Source organism: Apodemus sylvaticus, chromosome 9 (assembly GCF_947179515.1).
Source record: "Apodemus sylvaticus chromosome 9, mApoSyl1.1, whole genome shotgun sequence".
Taxonomy (NCBI): domain Eukaryota; kingdom Metazoa; phylum Chordata; class Mammalia; order Rodentia; family Muridae; genus Apodemus; species Apodemus sylvaticus.
Genome location: NC_067480.1, coordinates 16,765,044 through 16,786,976, shown reverse-complemented (window position 1 = coordinate 16,786,976; position 21,933 = coordinate 16,765,044). Strand labels below are relative to the sequence as shown.

Genomic DNA, 21,933 nt, shown 5'->3' with positions numbered 1-21,933 from the left:
CAAAAGATCTCCTGGGGGAATCACCATCCCTGACTTCAAGCTCTACTACAGAGCAATAGTAATTTAAAAAAAAAAAAAAAAGCTGTTTGGTATTGGTATGGAGACAAGCATAAAGATCAATGGAATAGAACTGAAGACCCAGAAAAGGACCCACACATGTACTGTTCCTTGATATTTGACAAAGGAGCTAAAAACATCCAGTGGAAAAAAGACAGCATTTTTAACAAACAGTACTTGATCAACTGGAGGTCAGCATGCAGAAAAATGCAAATTGATCCATTCTTTCATTTTTCTTTTTTTTTATTCGATATATTTTTTATTTACATTTCAAATGATTTCCCCTTTTCTAGATCCCCACTCCCCGAAAGTCCCATCAGCCCCCTTCCCTCCCCCTGTTTTCCCACCCAACCCTTCCCACTTCCCTGTTCTGGTTTTACCCTATACTGCTTCACTGAGTCTTCCCAGAACAAGGGGCCACTCCTCCATTCTTCATGTACCTCATTTGATGTGTGGATTATATTTTGGGTATTCTAGTTTTCTAGGTTAATATCCACTTATTAGTGATTGCATACCATGATTCATCTTTTGACTCTGGGTTACCTCACTTAGTATGATGTTCTCCAGCTCCATCCATTTGCCTAAGAAGTTCATGAATTCATTGTTTCTAATGGCTGAAAAGTACTCCATTGTATATATATATATATACCACATTTTTTGCATCCACTCTTCTGTTGAGGGATATCTGGGTTCTTTCCAGCTTCTGGCAATTATAAATAGGGCTGCTATGAACATAGTGGAACATGTATCGTTATTACATGCTGGGGAATCTTCTGGGTATATGCCCAGGAGTGGTATGGCAGGATCTTCTGGAAGGGAGGTGCCCAGTTTTCAGAGGAACCGCCAGACTGATCTCCAGAGTGGTTGTATCAATTTGCAACCCCACCAGCAGTGGAGGAGTGTTCCTCTTTCTCCACATCCTCGCCAACACCTGCTGTCTCCTGAATTTTTAATCTTAGCCATTCTGACTGGTGTAAGGTGAAATCTCAAGGTTGTTTTGATTTGCATTTCCCTAATGACTAATGAAGTTGAGCATTTTTTAAGATGCTTCTCCACCATCTGAAGTTCTTCAGGTGAAAATTCTTTGTTTAACTCTGTACCCCATTTTTAATAGGGTTATTTGGTTTTCTGGAGTCTAACTTCTTGAGTTCTTTATATATATTGGATATTAGCCCTCTATCTGATGTAGGATTGGTGAAGATCTTTTCCCAATTTATTAATTGCCGATTTGTCCTCTTGATGGTGTCCTTTGCCTTACAGAAACTTTGTAATTTTGTGAGCTCCCTTTTGTCAATTCTTGATCTTGGAGCATACACTATTGGTGATCTGTTCAGAAACTTTCCTGCTGTACCGATGTCCTCAAGGGTCTTCCCCAGTTTCTTTTCTATTAGCTTCAGAGTGTCTGGCTTTATGTGGCGGTCCTTGATCCATTTGGAGTTGAGCTTAGTACAAGGAGACAAGGATGGATCAATTCGCATTCTTCTGCATGCTGACCTCCAGTTGAACCAGCTCCATTTGTTGAAAAGGCTATCTTTTTTGCATTGGATGTTTTCAGCCCCTTTGTCGAGGATCAAGTGGCCATAGGTGTCTGGGTTCATTTCTGGATCTTCAATCCTGTTCCATTGATCCACCTGCCTGTCACTGTACCAATACCATGCAGTTTTTAATACTATTGCTCTGTAGTATTGCTTGAGGTCAGGGATACTGATACCCCCAGAATTTCTTTTATTGTTGAGAATAGTTTTAGCTATCCTGGGTTAAACTGACCCATTCTTACATCCTTACACAAAGCTCAAGTCCAAGTAGATCAAGGATCTACACATAAAACCTGAACACACAGGTTCATACAGGGGAAAAGTTCCTGAATAAGTGTAGAATTTAGATGAGGCGTATCCTCCTGAGCTTCATAAGGAGTGGATAAAGTGCCCACAGTCTGAAGGATAGCATTATCTAGAAGCTCCTTTGTTCTCACATTAGCTTTATTAATGACTAGGTTTCAGAATATTCTGACATCGAAATCTGCTTGCAACTGAATCGTCTTCCCATGCTTAGTGATTTAATCATGGAATTGTATAGTCATGCAAGGGCCTACGAAACTTTAAATATTGTTCTGATGAAACTTAGAGTAAATGTTTCTTCATTAGGAAACTGAGTTATCTGATACTGAGTTGTTATTATAAAAAGATAAAACCTGAAGAAAATTCTGAACCAAATTATGAAATAAATTCCTCAAAAACATCATATCTAAAAGTCCTCCCTTGAATAAAGAATTGTAAAGCTATTCTGCCATGAGAAATCATGACTACATGTATACAAGGTTTTAGTGTAACCATGTTTGTGACATTTATGAATTAATAATAGCATATTTAATCCTATTGGAACCAATAAATACAGCAAAATCACTTGGTACCAAATTATACAGTACTTACCAATTCAGATAGGTGAATGCTTAAATGTGAATGTGTTTAATAAGACTCTGAGAAATACTTTCAACAAGCTCCTTGATCCATAAGTAAAAGCTATATTTGCTGTAAATAGAAAACAAACTGCTATTCACTTATGGAATTAGTCTACTAGGGATTTATATAATTTTTCATAATTTCAATCATTAGATTTAGACTATAGAAAGACAGTGTTGCATGTGATGAGATAAAATCATTGTGATATGATCTTCTCTGTTTCAGTGTCTGCTGAGGAACCCACTGGTGCTGACCCAGACATTCTGCAAAGTCACAGAGTATATGACTTTTATGGCATCTTCACAATTTTTGCCCATATATCTACAAACTCAGTTTTTAATAACACCAGTTCATTCTGTTATTTTCACAGGTAGATGTTTATTCTTATTGGGCTTATTTCAATATTTTCACAATGTGCATATTTAAGTGGGATATATGTTTAAGAAAAAAGATAGCCTTTTCAACAAATGGTGCTGGTTCAACTGGAGGTCAGCATGCAGAAGAATGCGAATTGATCCATCCTTGTCTCCTTGTACTAAGCTCAAATCCAAATGGATCAAGGACCTCCACATAAAGCCAGACACTCTGAAGCTAATAGAAAAAAAACTGGGGAAGACCCTTGAGGACATCGGTACAGGGAGAAAGTTTCTGAACAGAACACCAATAGCGTATGCTCTAAGAGCAAGAATTGACAAATGGGACCTCATAAAATTACAAAGTTTCTGTAAGGCAAAGGACACCATCAAGAGGACAAATCGGCAACCAACAAATTGGGAAAAGATCTTCACCAATCCTACATCAGATAGAGGGCTAATATCCAATATATATAAAGAACTCAAGAAGTTAGACTCCAGAAAACCAAACAACCCTATTAAAAAATGGGGTACAGAGTTAAACAAAGAATTCTCACCTGAAGAACTTCGGATGGCGGAGAAGCATCTTAAAAAATGCTCAACTTCATTAGTCATTAGGGAAATGCAAATCAAAACAACCCTAAGATTTCATCTTACACCAGTCAGAATGGCTAAGATTAAAAATTCAGGAGACAGCAGGTGTTGGAGAGGGTGTGGAGAAAGAGGAACACTCCTCCACTGCTGGTGGGGTTGCAAATTGGTACAACCACTCTGGAAATCAGTCTGGCGGTTCCTCCGAAAACTGGGCACCTTACTTCCAGAAGATCCTGCTATACCACTCCTGGGCATATACCCAGAAGACTCCCCACCATGTAATAAGGATACATGTTCTACTATGTTCATAGCAGCCCTATTTGTAATTGCCAGATGCTGGAAAGAACCCAGGTATCCCTCAACAGAAGAGTGGATGCAAAAAATGTGGTATATCTACACAATGGAGTACTATTCAGCCATTAGAAACAATGAATTCATGAAATTCTTAGGCAAATGGATGGAGCTAGAGAATATCATACTAAGTGAGGTAACCCAGACTCAAAAGGTGAATCATGGTATGCACTCACTAATAAGTGGATATTAACCTAGAAAACTGGAATACCCAAAACATAATCCACACATCAAATGAGGTACAAGAAGAAAGGAGGAGTGGCCCCTGGTTCTGGAAAGACTCAGTGAAACAGTATTCAGCAAAACCAGAACGGGGAAGTGGGAAGGGGTGGGTGGGAGGACAGGGGAAGAGAAGGGGGCTTGCGGGACTTTCGGGGAGTGGGGGGGCTAGAAAAGGGGAAATCATTTGAAATGTAAATAAATTATATCGAATAATAATAATAATAATAAAAAAAAAAAAAGAAATCTGTCATGTAAGCAGAAGAAAGTATAGTGTACTTGAGTCCCATTTGCTAAAACTATCAAAATATGTTTCAGATTCAGATTGGTATGAACTTAATGCATTGAAATTATGCAGTGCTATTCTTTCTTCTTTACTGCCAAAATGTAATAGGAACTTCTAATTGTAATAAGCCAATATAAAATGATGTGCAATCCAGGTATTTTATTTACAAGCCATATTCCTATATTGGGCATATCTAGGGCTATATTAACTTACTCCCCAGCTATATAAACCCTTGTTTCTTGCTATTTCTCCTGGCTATGCAGTTCTGATCCACGGTTGCTTCCTCCTCTGACTTTCTCTTGGTCTCTCTCTTCCTCTCTTCTTCCTCTCTCCTCCTCCTCCTCCTCCTCTGCCTCTCTCTCTCTCTCTCTCTCTCTCTCTCTCTCTCTCTCTCTGCCCCCTCTCTCTATGTCTCTCCTTGCAATCCCCTCTCTCAAATATCTATTCCTACCTTTCTCCATCTCCTACCTAATCACAGCCTCTAGCCTTTTCTTAAATTGGGGAAAAGGTTGAAGTGGCATTATTTGAGTCTTAGGATCTACTGACATGGGGCAATCACATCTTGAGGAATCAGTATTTAGGATTTGAAGATAAGAAACATTAAAACAACAAACTACACCAGAGAGAACCAACTTTTTATGTACATACACTTGTTTACCTATTATTATACTAAGAGATATAAAATTATATTTTATTTTAATTCTTGTAAACAATGTCATATTGCCTAAGTCCACTGATATCATTTCATGCATACTTGTATTTTTTTTCTTCTTCTTTTATTGGCTATTTTATTTTTATATTTCAAATGTTTTCTCCTTTCCAGGTCTCCCTTCAGGAAACCTCCAATCCCATATCCCATTCCCTTGCCTCAATGAGGATGCTTCTGACCCACCCAACCACCTACTCCCATCTTCCAGTACTGACATGCCCCTACACTGGGGCATCAAACCCCTCAGGCTCAAGGGTCTCTCTTCCCACTTATGCCAAAGAGGCCATTCTTGGCAAATATCCATGTGTACTCTTTAGTTTGTGGACCAGTCCACGGGAGCTCCACAGGGTCTGGACAGTTGTCACTGTTGCTTCCTCCATGGAGCTGCAAACCCCCCTCAGCTCCTTCAGTCCTTTCTCTAACTACTCCATCTTGAACCCTGCACTCAGTTCAATGGTTGGCTGCAAGCATCAATCTCTGTATTTGTCAGGTTCTGGCAGAGCCTCTCAGGAGACAGCCATATCTGGCTCCTATCAGCAAGGACTTCCTGACATCCACAATAGCATACAAATTTGGTGACTGTATATGGGATGGCTAATATCCACTTATCAGTGAGTGCATATTGTGTGTGTTATTTTCTGATTGAGTTATCTCATTCAGCATATTTTTAAGTTCTATCCATTTGCCTGCAAATTTCATGAAGTCATTGTTTTTAATAGCTAATGATTATTCAATTGTGTAAATATGCCAAATTGTCTGTATCCATTCCTATGATGAGGGATCTCTGACTTCCAGCTTCTGCCTATTATAAATATGGCTGCTATGAACATAGTCTAGCAGGTGTCCTTATTACATGTTGGAGAATCTTTTAGATGTATGTCCAGGAGTGGTATAGCCAGGTCCTCAGGTTGTACTATATCCAATTTTCTGAGGAAGTGCCAGACTGATTTCCAGAGTGACTGGTTGTACCAGCTTGCAGTCCCACCAGCAATGAAAGAGTGTCCCCCTTTCTCCACATCCTCATCAGCATCTGCTGTTACTTGAGGTTTTGAAAGTAGCCCTTCTAATTGGTGTGAGGTGGAATCTCAGGGTAGATTCCCTAATGACTAAGGATGTTGAACATTTCTTTAGGTGCTTCTCTGCCATTGGATGTTCCTAAGTTGAGAATTCTCTGTTTAGCTCTGTACCCGATTTTTAATGGGTTATTTGGTTCTTTGGAGTCTAAATTCTTGAGTTCTTTGTATATATTGGATATTAGCCCTCTAATATCCAATTGGATATTGGATGTAGGGTTGGTAAAGATCTTTTCTCAATATGTAGATTGCCATTTTGTTCTATTGAGTGTTATTTACCTTACAGAAATTTTGCAATTTTATGGGGTCCAATTTGTTGATTCTTTATTTTTCATTAGATATTTTCTTTATTTACTTTTCAAATGTTATCCCCTTTTTACCTTTCCCCTCTGAAAATCCCCTATCCCATCCTCCCTCCCCCTGCTGGCTAACCTACTCACTCCTGCTTCCCTGTCATGGCATTCCTCTATACTGGGGCATCAAACTTTCACAGCTTCAATGGCATCTCCTCTAAATGATCTCCAATCAGGCCATCCTCTGCTACCTATGCATCTGGAATCATGGGTCTTTTCACGTGTACTCTTTGGCTGATGGTTAAATCCCTTAGAGCTCTGGAGAAACTCATTGTTTCATATTGTTTTTCCTCCTATGGAGTTACACGTACCTTCAGCTTCTTGGATCCTTTCTCTAGCGCTTCCATTGGGGACTGTGTGCTCAGTTCAATAGTTGGCTGAAAGTGTCTATCATTGTATTTGTCAGGCACTGGCACATCCTCTCAAGAAACAGCTATATCAGTGTCCTGTCATCAAGCACTTGCTGGCATCCACAATAATGTCTCAAATTGATAACTGTATATTGAATATATTCCCAGGCAGGGAAGTCTCTGGATAGCTTCTTATCAGTCTCTGGTCCACATTTTTTCTCTGTATTTCCTCCCATGGGTATTTTGTTCCACCTTCTAAGAAGGACCAAAGTATACACACTTTGGTCTTCCTTCTTCTTGAGCTTCACTGGTCTCTATATTATATCTTGGGTGTTCTAAGTTTCTGGGCTAATTATCAGTGAGTGCATACCATGTATGTTCTTTTGTGATTGGCTTACTTCACTCTGGATGATATTTTCTAGTTCCAGTCATTTGCCTGAAATTTTTCATGACTTAATTGTTTTTAATAGCTGAGGAGTACTCCATTCTACAAAGGTACCACAGTTTCTCTTTCCATTCCTCTGATGAGGAACACCTGGGTTCTTTCCAGCTTGAAGAATGCAAATTGCTTCATTCTTATCTCTCTGAACAAAGCTCAAGTCCAAGTGGATTAAGGATCTCCACATAAAACCAGATATACTAAGTCTAATAGAAGAGAATGTGCGGGAAAGCCTGGAACACATAGGCACAGGGGAAAATTTCCTGAACAGAACACCAATGGCTTATGTGCTGAAATTAATAATTGACAAATGAATTCTTCTATGTACTAATTGACAGTTGAATCAGCACCATATATTGAATATACTGTCTTTTTTACACTGGATGCTTTTAGCTCCTTTGTCAAAGATGAAGTGACCATAAGTGTTTGGTTTCATTTCTGGGTCTTCAATTTTATTCTATTGATCTACCTGACTGTCACTGTACCAATACAATGCAGATTTTATCATGATTTCTCTGTAATACAGCTTGAGGTCAGAAATGGTGATTCCACAAGAAGTTCTTTTATTGTTGAGAATAGTTTTCCCTATGTGGCTTTCTTGTTATTCCAGATGAATTTGCAAATTGCTCTTTCTAGCTCTGTGAAGAATTGAGTTGGAATTTGCATTGACTCTGTAGATTGCTTTTGGCAAGATGGTCACTTTACTATATTAATCCTGCCAATCCATAAGCATGAGAGATCTTTCCATCTTCTGAGATCTTTGATTTCTTTCTTCAGAGACTTGAAGTTCTTGTCATACAGATCTTTCACTTGTTTAGAGTCACACCAAGGTATTTTATTTGTGAAGGGTGTTGAGTTAATTTTACATTCCCAACATTCTCTTCTATTAGTTTCAGTGTATCTGATTTTATGTGGAGGTATATGATCCACTTCAACTTGAGCTTTGTACAAGGAGATAAGAATGTATTGATATGCATTCTTCTATATGGTGACCTCCAGTTGAACCAGCAACATTTGTTGAAAATGCATTTTTCCACTGAATGGTTTTAGCTCCTTTGTCATATATTATGTGAACATATGTTTGTGGGTTCATTTCTGTGATTTCAATCTTAACTGAGGAATATCAAATGGCTCAGAAACACCAAAGAAATGTTCCACATCCTTAGTCATCAGGGAAATGCAAATCAAAATAACCCTGAGATTCCACCTCACACCGGTCAGACTAGCTAAGATCAAAACCTCATGTTACAGCAGATGCTGGTAAGGATGTAGAGAGAGAGCAAAACTCCTCCATTGTTGGTAAGACTTCAAGCTAGTACAACCACTCTGGAAATCAGTTGATGGTTCCTCAGAATATTGGATATAGTACTACCTGAGGAATCATCTATACCACTCCTGGCCATATACCCAAAATATGCTCCAAAATATAACAAGTACACATGTTCCACTATGTTCATAGAAGTCTTATTTATAATTGCCAGAACCTGGGAAGAACCCAATTGTCTTTCAACAGAGGAATGGATACGGAAAATGTGGTCCGTTTACATAATGGATTACTCCTCAGCTATTGAAAATAATGAATTCATGAAATTCTTAGGCAAATGGATAGAATGAGAAAATATCCTGAGTGAGTTAACACAGTCACTAAAGAAAACACATGTTACACATTCATTAATAAGTGGATATTAGCCTACAAGCTCTGAATAGCCAACATACACTTCACAGACTATGTGAAGCTCAAGATGAAGGGAGAACAAAGTGTGGATGCTTCAGGCTTTCTTAGAAGGGTAACAAAATACTCACAGGAGGAAATATGGAGACAAAACATGGAGCAGAGACTGATGGAAAGGCCATCCAGAGATTGCTCCACCTGGGAATCCAGTCCATATATAGACACTAAACCTATACACTATTTTGGATGCCAAGAAGGGTATGCTGAAAGGAGCATGATATACCTGTCTCCTGAGAGGCTCTGCTGAGCCTGGCAAATGCAGGGGTTGATGTTCTGCTTGCAGCCAACTATTAGACTGAGCACAGGGTCTCCAATGGAGTAGTTAAAGAAAGGACTGATGGAGCTGAGGTGGCTTGAAACCCATAGGAAAAACAATATCAAATAACCCAAAGCCCCAGAGCTCCCAGGAACTAATCTACCAACCAAAGAATACACATGGATGCACCCATGTCTCCAGCTGCATGTGTAGCAGGAAATGGCCTTGTTTGACATCAACAGGAGGAGAAATCCTTGGTCCTGGGAAGCCTTGACACCCCAGTGTAATGGAATGGCAGAACAGGGATGTGTGAGTAGATGGGTGGGTATATTGGGGAGCAACCTCATAGAAGCATGGTGAGGGAAGATGGGATATGGGGTTTCTGGAGGGAAAATGAGAAAAAGGAATACCATTAGAAATGTAAATAATTAAAATATCCAATAAGCCAGTCAGTGGTGGCGCACACCTGTAATCCCAGCACTTGGGAGGCAGAGGCAGGTGGATTTCTGAGTTTGAGGCCAGCCTGGTCTACAGTGAGTTCCACGACAGAGCTATATAGAGAAACCCTGTCTCAAAAAACCAAAAAAAAAAAAATTCCAATAAAAAAGAACAAAAGAAACATTAAAATGATAAAAATGGAAATAAAATGAATAAAGAGTGAAATATGAAAAGACAAAAGGGTAAAGAGAAAACTCAAAGTGAAAAAAAGTATGAAAATAAAAAGAAATGAAATGGCAATATTAAAATGTAAATAGATGGAGTAAATGTTAAAATGTAAATAGATAAGAGAAAGCATTTTCCTTGCCAAGATCTCTCTGGATCTTCTAGAGTTAAAATTCCCAATGAATAAGATGAGAATAGCAGAAGGCATTTTCATATTTTTCTAATTCTTCTCAATTGTCAGCAAACTAATGGGATCAAAACAAGGTTGTGCCTAACACCTGACAAATACACAGACTGTACTCTCCACATTGATTATACTCTCGAAATTTGTTAAGTATGCAATGCCCTGCCCATGAATATTGATGGTAGAGCAGTAAGCCCATCTAGCAACAAGGGCATAGGAGGATATATGTTATTTTAGGTTTATCTTCACTTAGAAAGTGTTACTCCGTGCAATGAATATTTTGACAGTGTGCTCCAGGGAGCTCTTCTTACTGTACAGTAAACTTGGAAAGTCAATGGACCATGCTGAATTGGTGCATAGTTCCTCTGAAGGCATTTGTTCTTTAGTAAACTGAGTCACAGGAAACATCCAAGAAATGAAAAATGCCTGGAACACCTCCTACACTGTGTGCTGGAACACAGTGTGTGTAAACATACATCTGTCCATGTGTTGAGCCTAATACACTTGCCCAAGTTATAATTGTCTAATCACCTGGAATGGTTGCTTACCCAGATATGCACTGAGGTGTTCATGAGAAGACTGAGGTTGTTCTGAGAAGTCTCAGAGCATGCCTGGATTTCCAGTCTGTAAATGGCTGAGTCCCTAACAACAGAACCTCCCTCCAGGCAGCTCTATAACTGAGTTTTCACTGACCTTCCTGGTAATTTCTGTCCTGAAGCTGGCTTGTTTTTATCCTCCAAACCTGGTATGTATCTAGGCTTTTTGTCGGCAGGGTGCAGCCTTCAGTGCCATGTTTTGCCCTCTACTCCCACTTTCCTGCCTAGGAACAAGAAGTTCACCTCTCTTTTAAGTTTTTCTATTTGAGGAGCAAGGGTATTTGCTCACCTTGCTTTGTCATTCTCCATAGTGTGTGGGATGTGTTAGGTTTTATTTTCTGTGCAGACAACTTCCAGTTCTCTCCCACTCTTCCTTCCATGACAAGTTCCAAGTCTATTATTTTCTTTCCAGTCCATGGAAGAGAAAGCTATTCCTGAGTATCCCTATACCATCACTGTGGACCTGAACTTGAAATTTTATTTTAACAATTGTGTGTTTCATTATATTGCCCACATTTTATTTGTTTGATTTGCTCAAACATCACTTCTTCCTTTTCCTTCATTTTTCCCATTTTTGAGAAACATTTCATTTTTATGTATTTATTATGGCATGATTTAATCTTGTGTCTGTGTGGTTATTGGTATTTTGTTTTCTATCTTAAATTTATTCACAGTGACCTACATTTGGAGCTGACTGGATTGTATTAGTGTGGAAATTTACTATGCTATACTTACTTTTCTATTTCTCTTCTTTTCGTTTGTTCCAGCTCATATTATTTTGTGATTTCCTCTTTGTGATATTTATGCTTAAGTGGAAAAAAAACACACATTATTATGGGGCACTTTAGAGTCTCAGATTATTATAAAAATATTCATGTTGACCATCTATGAGAGATCTCAGTGAGTTGGCTTATCCTATCATCCTATTATTTTAATTAAGTCTCTAGATATACACCATACATTCAAGTGGATCAGTAATAATATATCTCAGTAAGACAACTCCTGATTTCTGTATGGCATGGACTATGTTCCTGGCTTGTTTAGGTACTCAGTGTTTGAGATGTAAACATCACCACCTATATCAGATCCTGTAGACCTATAATGTCTCCATAAACATTCACAGGGTTGTGTATATCATAATGGCCAGATTTTTTCAAATACCACATCTTGGTATGCTTTCTGTTTCTTGGCTGTTTTAAAATCTTTGCTAGACTAGAAGGAATGATATCTATGTGTAATTTTTAGAAACTCTCAATAGATTATGTTTAACAGTATTTTATTTTCCTTTCTCAGGAGTGCTTATATTTCCAGGATGTATGGTTGGCCGTTTTGTTGGAGGTTATGTTGTTTACAAATTGAAAATGAATATTAAGAACAAATTGAAATTTATATCAGCAGCATCTATTTTATCCGTTTTACTTTTCCTATTTCTGATTTCTGTGAATTGTGAAACAGCAAAGTTTCCTGGAATCAATGATGATTATGATGGGTAAATATATGTTTGTAAACTCCATATATTAGTCATAACTGAAGGGATATTTTCTATACTAATAATTCAATAACTGTAAAATTAAATAATTTTTGAATTATTAATGATGTATATGAAATACCAAGTATGTTATTTCTTCTTATATTGAGAGGATATATCTCATAGAGATATGTTTGTTTATCATGCATTTATTAGTGATTTATGATCCATAGTAGAACTTTATGTCAAGGTGTGCAGCAAGAAACAGATTTTACTAAAATATCTGTAACATTGTTTTACCTTACATTCTTGAACTGATGGGGTTATCTTGTAGATATCACAGAATAGATTTAAAATATATTTGAGCATGCATATAGACATTTTAGATTAAATATCCAAAGTTCCAAAGGCTTGACATGAGTTCATATTAAATATTGAACAATATAAATGTAACTGTAAAAAAAAAAAAGACTGAGCAAGTAAAATGATAATAGGGAATAATAGCACTTTCAACTATAATGGGATAGCATGTGACAAACCACTATTCAATAAATGCTACTAGACCTGACCATGAAGCTATAGAACATGATATTAATGTCACTACTTTTGATTTTTTTAACATACAACCTTCTTTTTTTATTTATTTTCTACATTCTTTGTTTACATTCCAAATGCTTTCCCCTTTCCTGGTTTCCCCCACCCCATAAGTCCCATAATCCTTCGACCCTCTGCCCGTTCCCAAATCAACACCCTACATTGGTTCCCTAGTCAACCCCTGTACAGAAATCAGGACATTTCTCTGTCCTGATATATCTATACAATGCTGGATCAAACCTTTCCAGTACCAGGGACCTCTCCTTCCTTCCTTCCTTCCTGGAATTCATTTGATATGTTAATTGTGTCTTGAGTATTCAGAGCTTCTGGACTAATTAATATCCACTTATCAATGACTGCATTCCATATGTATTCTTTCGTGATTGGGTTACCTGACTTAGGATGATATTTTCCAGTTCCAACAATTTGCCTAAAAATTTCATGAATTGTTTTTTAATTGCTGAGTAGTATTCCATTGTGTAAATATACCATATTTTCTGTATCCATTCATCCACTGAGGGACATCTGGGTTCTTTCCAGCTTCTGGCTATTATAAATAAGGCTGCTATGAACATAGTATAGCAGGTGTCCTTATTGCATGCCAGAGAATCCTCTGGCTATATGCCCAGGAGTGGTATAACAGGGTCCTCCAGAAGTATCCTGCCCAGTTTTCTGAGGAACCACCAGACTGATTTCCAGAATGGTTGTACCAGCTTGCAATCCCACCAGCAGTAGAGGAGTGCTCCTCTCCACATCCTCACCAACACCTGCTGCTTTTAATCTTAGCCATTCTGACTGGCATGAGGTGAAATCTCAGGTTTGTTTTGATTTGCATTTTGCCAAGGACTACTGATGTTGAACATTTCTTAAGGTGCTTCTCAGCCATTCAAAATTCTTCAGGTGAAAATTCTTTGTTTAGCTCTGTACACCATTTTTAATAGGGTTATTTGGCTCTCTGGAGTCTAACTTCTTGAGTTATTTGTATGTATTGGATATTAGCCCTCTGCGGAAAGTAGGGTTGGTAAAAATCTTTTCCCAATTTGCTAGTTGCTGTTTTGTCCTTTAGACAGTGTCCTTTGCCTTATAAAAACTATGTAGTTTTATGAGGTCCCATTTGTCAATTCTTGATCTTAGAGCATAAGCTATTGGTGTTCTGTTCAGGAAATTTTCTCCTATGTCCATGTCCTCAAAGGTCTTCCCCTATTTCTTTTCTATTAGTTTCTGTGTGTCTGGTTTTATGTGGAGGTCCTTGATCCACTTGGAGTTGAGCTTAGTACAAGGAGATGAGAATGGATCGATTTGCATTCTTCGGCATGCTGACCTCCAGTTGAACCAGCACCATTTGTTGAAAAGGCTATCTTTTTTCCACTGAATGGTTTTAGCTCCTTTGTCGAAGATCAAGTGACCATAGGTGTGTGGGTTCATTTCTGAATCTTCAATTCTATTCCATTGATCTACCTGCCTGTCACTGTACCAATACCATGCAGCTTTTAACACTATTGCTCTGTAGTACTGCTTGAGGTCCGGCATACTGATTCCCCCAGAAGTTCTTTTACTGGTGAGAATACTTTTAGATATCCTGGGGGGGGGTTGTTTGTATTGTTTTGTTTGTTTGTTTGTTTTGTTATTCCAGATGAATTTGAGAATTGATCTTTATAACTCTATAAAGAACAGAGTTGGGATTTTGATGAGGATTGCACTGAATCTGTATATTGCTTTTGGCAAGGTAGCCATTTTTACTGTATTAATCCTGCCAATCCAGGAGCATGGAAGTTTTTTCCATTTTCTGAGGTCGTCAGTTTCCTTCTCCAGAGACCTGAAGTTCTTGTCATACAGATCTTTCACTTGTTTGGTTAGAGTAACACCAAGATACTTTATATTGTTTGTGGCACCAAGCAATCATACCAATACTGGTTAGAATCACATCAAGATATTTTATATATATTGTAAAAGGTGTCATTTCTATAATTTCATCCTCACCCTGCTTATCCTTTCAGTATAGGAAGGCTACTGATTTGCTTGAGTTGATTTTATAACCAGCCACTTTGCTGAAGTTCTTTATCAGCTGTAGGAGTTCTCTCGTGGAGTTTTTTAGGTCACTTAAGTATGCTATAATATCATCTGCAAATAGTGATAGTTTGACTTCTTCCTTTCCAATTTGTATCCCTTTGACCTCATGATGTTTTCTAATTGCTCTAGCTAGAACTTCAAGTACTATATTGAAAAGATATGGAGAGAGAGGGCAGCCTTGTCTAGTCCCTGATTTTAGTGGGAGTGCTTCAAATTTCTCTCCATTTAGTTTGATGTTGTCTACCAGTTTGCTGTATATTGCTTTTACTATGTTTAGGTATGGGCCTTGAATTCCTGTTCTTTCCAAGACTTTTAGCATGAATGGATGCTGAATTTTGTCAAATGCTTTTTCAGCATCTAGTGAAATGACCATCCAGAGATTGCTCCACCTGGGAATCCATTCCATATATAGACACTAAACCTATACACTATTTTGGATGCCAAGAAGGGTATGCTGAAAGGAGCATGATATACCTGTCTCCTGAGAGGCTCTGCTGATGCCCAGGAGTGGTATAACAGGGTCCTCCAGAAGTTGTCACTGCCTGGTGCTTGAACCTCCTGTAAGCCTATAAGGCTATTTCTGCTCCTCTGAATGACTGTGTTTTCCCTGGCACAGATTGCTGATGGGCTGCCCTACTCTTGGGTGCTGTTGGAGCCCTGGTGTGCCTTGCCCCAAACAATGTTATACTCGGGGTTGTCTCTGTGTACGTGGAGATGCCTGTCCTGTCGGACTGGGAGCAAAGATGTCTGCGGGGAGCCCCTCCAAGTGCCAATTGCTCTGCAGGGCAAATGACCCATAACAGGCTGACACAGAGACGAACTGCAGAGCTACCCAGGTCTGGGGCACAGGGAGAAGCCTGGAGTTCTGTTTCCCAAGTGATGTTAAACTCAGGATATCTCTGTACCTGGAGCTGCCTGTCCTGTCTGTCTGGGAGCGAAGATCGAAGATCGTCACTACTTTTTTTTTTTTTAATTTAATTTTGTTTTGTTTTGTTTTACATATTCATTTTATATCCTGCTCACTGCCCAGTCCCCCAGTCACTGCATCGCACAATCTTTCCCACATCCCCCTTTCCCTTCTCCTCTGACTATATTGGGCCATCCCTTGGTACTCCTCCCACCTTGGCATTACAAGTCTCTATGAGACTAGGTAATTCTTCTTCCCTGGAGGCAAGACATGGAAGCCCAGCTAGAAGAACATACTCCGTATACAGGTAGCAGCATTTGGGATAGTCCCTGTTCCATTTGTTCAGAATCTACATAAAAACCAAGCTACTACTTCTGCAGGTAGGCCTAGGTCCAGCTTGGGTATGTTCTTTGTTTGGTGATTCATACTGGAAGAACCCCAAGGGTCCAGGTTAATTGACTCTCTTGGTTTTTCTATGGAGTCCCTATCCCCTAGGGAACCCACAATCCTTCCTCCTATTCTTCCATAAAAGTCCCCAAGTTCCATCCATTCTTTAGCTGTGGGTATCTCTATCTGTCTGAGCCTGCTGCTTTGTGAAGCCTCTTTCAGGATAACATGCTCCTGTCTGCAGCATAACAGAGTATCATTAATAGAGTTATGGATTGGGATAACCTATGGAATAGGTTTGAAGTTGGGCTATTCCCTCAGGCTCTGCTCCATTCCCCATGCCAGCATTTCTTGTAGAAAGGGAAAAGTTCAGTTGGAAGTTTTGTGGGTGGTGTCTCTATTACTTCACTGGGTTCCTGCCTGGCTATAGCAGGTAGCCTCTTCAGCTTCCATATCTCTAATGTTGTGAGTCACAGATAAGGTCACCCACCCCCCATTGATTCATAGGCCTCATCTCAGATTTCTGCCTCATCCTGGACCTTCTCTTCCCTATTAGTTGTACATTTCCATTCATTTTTATGGTCATCTAGCAATCTCTCCTGTTCTTCTCCACACCTGATCTTGAACCTCTACTACCCTCCCCATCACTCTTCCACCTAGTTCCTTCCTTCCATCTCCTCTTATTGTTATTTTATTCCCCTTCTGAATGAAATTCAAGCTTTCTCTCCTGGGTCTTTCTCTTATTTAGCTTTTTTCAGCCTGTGGAGTATAGCATGGTACATGTATTTTACAGCTACTATCCACTTATAAGTGAGTACATACCATGCATATTTTTTGCGACTGGATTACCTCACTCAGGATGATATTTCAAGTTCCATCCATTTGCCTGCAAGATGCATGGTGTCTTTGTTTTTTAATAGCTGAATCATATACGATTGAGTAGATACACCACATTTTATTTCTCCATTCTTCAGGTGATGGACAGCTAGGTTGTTTCTACCTTCTGAACATTATGAATAAATAAATATATTATGAAAATAGCTGAGCATGTAAATTTGTGGGATGTTGTAGCATCATTTGGGTATATGCCCAAGAGTGGTACTGTTGAGTTTTAATTTTCTGAGAAACCACCAAATTGATGCCTATAGTGGTTGTACAAGTTGATATTTCTACCGGCAATGAAATTTCCCCTTGTTCCACATCCTTGCCAGGGATGACTTCATATGAAAACAAAGCTGACTCCATATGATCTCTTAAGTTATTGATGTTAGGCATTCTGATGGGTGCATAATCAAGTCTTGTTTTGGTATGCATTTCCCTGATGACTAAGGACTTTGAAAAATTTTTTCTTGTCATTCAAGATTCTTCTGTTGAGAATTCTGTTTAGCTCTGCACATCATTTATCAATTGGATTATTTGGGTTGTTGGTTTCTAACTTCTTGAGTTTTTTGTAAATTTTGTATATTAGCCCTCTGTCAGGTGTTGGATTGAAGATCTTTTCTCTATCTATAGGCTCCTAATATGTTCTATTAACAGTGTCCTTGCCTTACAGAAGCTTTGCAGTTTTATGATGTCACATTTATCAAATTTGAATATTACAGTGTGAGAAATTTGTGTTTAGGAAATTGTCTCTTATACCATTCTGTTCAAGGGTAATTCATACATTCTTTTCCATGAGATTTACTCTATTATTCTTTATTAATTATTCCATTCATTTATATCATAAATGACATCCCCTGTCCCAGTTAATTCCTCCTCAATCCCCAATTCAACATCTGCCCTTGGTCCGTAACCTTTTCCTCTATGAGGTTGCTCCCCTACCTACGCACTCACTCCCTGCAGCATTGCTCCAGCATCCTTCTATATTGTGGCATCAAACATCCACAGGACCAAGGGTCTTCCATCCATTAATATTAGACAAGAACATCCTCTGATACATATGTATCTGGAGCCATACACACTCCTTGGTTGTTGGTCTAGTCCTTGGAGTACTAGCTGGTCCAGGCAGCCAACATTGTTCTTCCTACAAGGTTGCAATACGCTTCTGCTCCTCCAGTACTTCCACCAGCTCCCTGAACAGGGTCCCAAGCTCAGTCTGATGGTTGGCTCTAAGCATCTACACTGGGCAGAGCTTCCAGAAGAACAGCCACATCCAGTTCCTGTCAGTGAACTCCTCTTTGCAACAAAAACAGTGTTGGGGTTTGGTGTCTGCAAACAAGATGGATCCTCAGGTGGAGCCATACCTTGACAGCCCTTCCTTCAGTCTCTGTTTCATTTTTTGTCCCTGTCTTTCTTTCCTTTCGACAGTGTATTAGTTTGGGTTCTCTAGAGTCACAGAACGTATGGATAGTCTTATATAGTTAGGGAATTTGTCAATGACTTACAGTCTATAGTCCAACTCCCCAACAATGATCAGCAGCAGTTGTGGATGGAAGTCCAAGGATGTAGCAGTTTCTCAGTCCCACAAAGCAAGCAGGCAAGGAAGAGTGAGAGAGAATCTTCCTTCTTCCAGTGTCCTTATATATCTCCAGCAGAGGGTGTAGCCCAGATTAAAGGCTGTAGGTCTCCAGCAGAGGGTGTGGTCCAGATTAAAGGCGTGTGCCTCCCTGCCTTTAATCCCAAATGATCTTGAACTCAGAGATCTCCTTGTCTTAGCCACTATGCTTCAAGTTCTCCATGCCAAGATCCAGGCCAGAAACTTAGGATCTGGTGAGCCTTCCAATTCTAGACTGTAGTTCATTCCAGATATAGTCAAGTTGACAACCAGGAATAGCCATTACATACAGGAACATTTCTGGGTTAAAAACTTTGAGATGGCTGGGGGGGGGGGGCCCTGTGACCATCTACTGGAGTTTGGCTCTACAGTTTCTACCTCCCCTTTGCTGATAATTTCAGCTAAACTCATCCCTTTTGGGTCTTGGGAGATTCTTGCTTCCCTCTTATCTGGGAAACTCCAGTGGCTACCCCCAGTTTCTTATGCACTACTGCTACATAATTTTATTTGATTCCCTGACACTCTGTACCTCCCTTCCTAGTACTTGATCCTGCCCCTCTTTTTTTCCTCCAGTCTTCTCTCCCTCTCAGTTCTCCCCTCCCTCCATCTCCTGAGATCATCCTGTTCCTCTATGCAGGAATAAACTATCTACTCCCTAGTCATCCTTCCTCCTAAGCTCCATATGATCTGTGTGTTGTATTGTGGGTATTCTGAACTTTTAGACTAATATCTACTTATCAGTGAGTACATATCATGTGACTTTTTAGTGTCTGGGTTACCTCACTCAGGATATTTTCTAGTTCAATACATTTGCCTGCAAATATCATGAAGTCATTTTTTAAATACCTGAGTAGTACCTCATTGTGTAAATGTTCTAAATTTTCTCTATCCATTCTTTTGTTGAGGGACACCTGGGTTTTTTTCCATCTTTTTGCTATTATACATCATGCTGCTATGAACATAGTGAAGCATCTTTTAGGTATGTGCCCAGTAGTGGTATAACTGGTATAACTGGGTCACCACATAGAACTGAGGAACTGCCAGATCAATTTCTACGGTTTTGTTAGCAGCATGCAGTCCCAGCAGCAACGGAGAAGTATTCCTCTTGCTCCACATCCTCACCAGCATCTGCTGTCACCTGAAGTTTTGATCTTAGCCATTCTGATTGGTTGTAGGTGGAATCTCAGGATCATTTGATTTGCAGTTCCCTGAGGACTAAGAAATGTTGAACATTTCTTTAAGTGCTTCTCAGCTATTGGAGATTCTGCAGTTTCAGAATTCTCTGTTTAGTTTTATGCCCATTTTTACTAGGGTTATTTGGTTCTCTGGAGTCTACTGTCTTGAGTTTTTTATGTATGTCTTTATGTTGAGAATCTTGAATTGTTTGCACTTGGGTTTTGTGTGGGATGATAAATATGTATCTATTTGTATTATTCTAAAATGTAGACATCCAGTTAGAGCATCACCCTTTATTGAAGATGCTTTCATAGTTCCTTTGTATGGTTTTGGACTCTTTTTTCAAAAATCAAGTGTCCATATGTATGCTGGTTTATATCTGGACCTTAGATTTCATTTCAATGACCAACATGTTTGATTCTGTACCAGTACCATGCAGTTTTTATCACTGCTGCTCTGTAATACAGCTTGAGGTCACTGTAGTACAACAGAGGAAATTCTTCTGCAAGTTCTTTTATTGTTCAGGATTGTTTTAGCCATCCTGGGTTTTTTCCATATGAAGCTAAGAGTTTCTCTTTCAACCTCTATAAGAAATTGTGTTGGAATTTTGATGGGGATTGCATTGAATCTGAAGGTTGCTTTTGGTAAGATGGCCATTTTCTCCCATCCATAACTATGGGAGATCTTTCTGTTTTATGATACCTTCTCGTTTCTTTCTTCAGGGACTTAGAGTACTTGTCAGACAGATCCTACACTTATTGGTTAGAGTTACACCAAAACATTTTATATTATTCATGGCTATTGTAAAGGGTTTTGTTTCCATGTATTCTTTCTTGTCCCATTTATTATATGTATAAAGGAGAGCTGCTAAACTCTTAGAGTCAAGGATTCTTTTAAAAATTAGGGTGTAAGAGATATTGGCATATATACAAAAGACTTGTTTCTGATCATATAAAATATTTAAGAGTGGTATAATTAGTAACTAGAAATGTCATAACAAAAACTGGACAAATAATTTGAAACCATTTCATCAAATAATGATTTTATATACATGGAAAATATACAGATAGAAATTAATTCACTCCCATTGGTCACTAGGAAACTGCCCCTTATCAGAATGTATAAATCAATGAAATCATATCCTTATAAGTAATGTGGAGAACATTTGAAGCTCTTACATGCTGCTAGCAGAATTTCAACCAGGAACTTAGGATATCCCTGCAGGTATCATGAAATTAGAGAAATGAACCACAAAAGGACTAGATTAAAATTCCAGCTGTGGTGGACTTTGTCAACTTGTATCATACTCAGGAGTCTGAAGCCATTTTGTCTCTTCTCATATTTTGTACCCAAACTACTCTCATCCTTTCCAAAATCTGTTGACTCAACAGGAACCTAAAGTATATCATGACAAGTTTTACCATTCACTATACCATCTCTACATTCACAATTACTCTTCAGTGTTCACTTTCTCTGAAGTTAGGTCAGTTTCTTCTCAGGGCATCACTGTCATTCATGCATTACTTTATACATGAGGTCATTTAACGTTGAGCCTCAAATTTGTGCTGTGTTTTAGGTGCTAAATTTCTTCCTATTTTTAATCATGTGCCTCCAGAAATCCACCAAAAGAGCAGATTCAAATCCTCGGTAGTGATAAGCAGAAAAGACAATATCAAAATCAATTTAGCCCCCCAAATTTAAATTTTGTTCATATAGTTTATCTACCACAAAAGCTAAGTACTAACTTAAACATTGATTTGAAGATCAGGAAAACAAAATGTCCTCCATAAACTGAATGACCAACAACTCAGTAAATTCAATCACCATCAGCTTAAGCGATTTATCTCTTAGTGTAAATTGTTCTTGTACTTGAAGTAGAGCTCTTTTGCTATTTTTTTTTTCATGGAGACACTGATAGTGGGTGATTCTTGGTATGAGGGAAAACTTTCTCATGAAGGCACCTTGATATTGAACTATTCCTGCTTTGAGGGAAAAACAACAAATAAACAAATGTAAACAAAAACTAAGCTCCTGTTGCAGGTGCCTGAGCTCTACCTATCATTATTTGGAACTCAGGTGTTGCTTCTCTGCACTACTGGGTTCTGTCAGGAAGGGGTGACAGGAGGCAGGCAATTATGAGTTATGGTCAGATCATGAGAAGTG

At 38.9% G+C, this 21,933-nt stretch overlaps 1 protein-coding gene across 1 annotated transcript in view; it reads left to right on the top strand.

Moving 5' to 3' along the window:
• Positions 1–21,933, top strand: part of LOC127692929 (solute carrier organic anion transporter family member 6C1-like) — a 123,862-nt gene that overhangs the window by 54,119 nt on the left and 47,810 nt on the right. Inside the window, 2 exon segments of the mRNA XM_052193556.1 lie at positions 2,742–2,886; positions 11,968–12,163. Coding sequence (XP_052049516.1) covers positions 2,742–2,886; positions 11,968–12,163 — 341 coding nt within the window.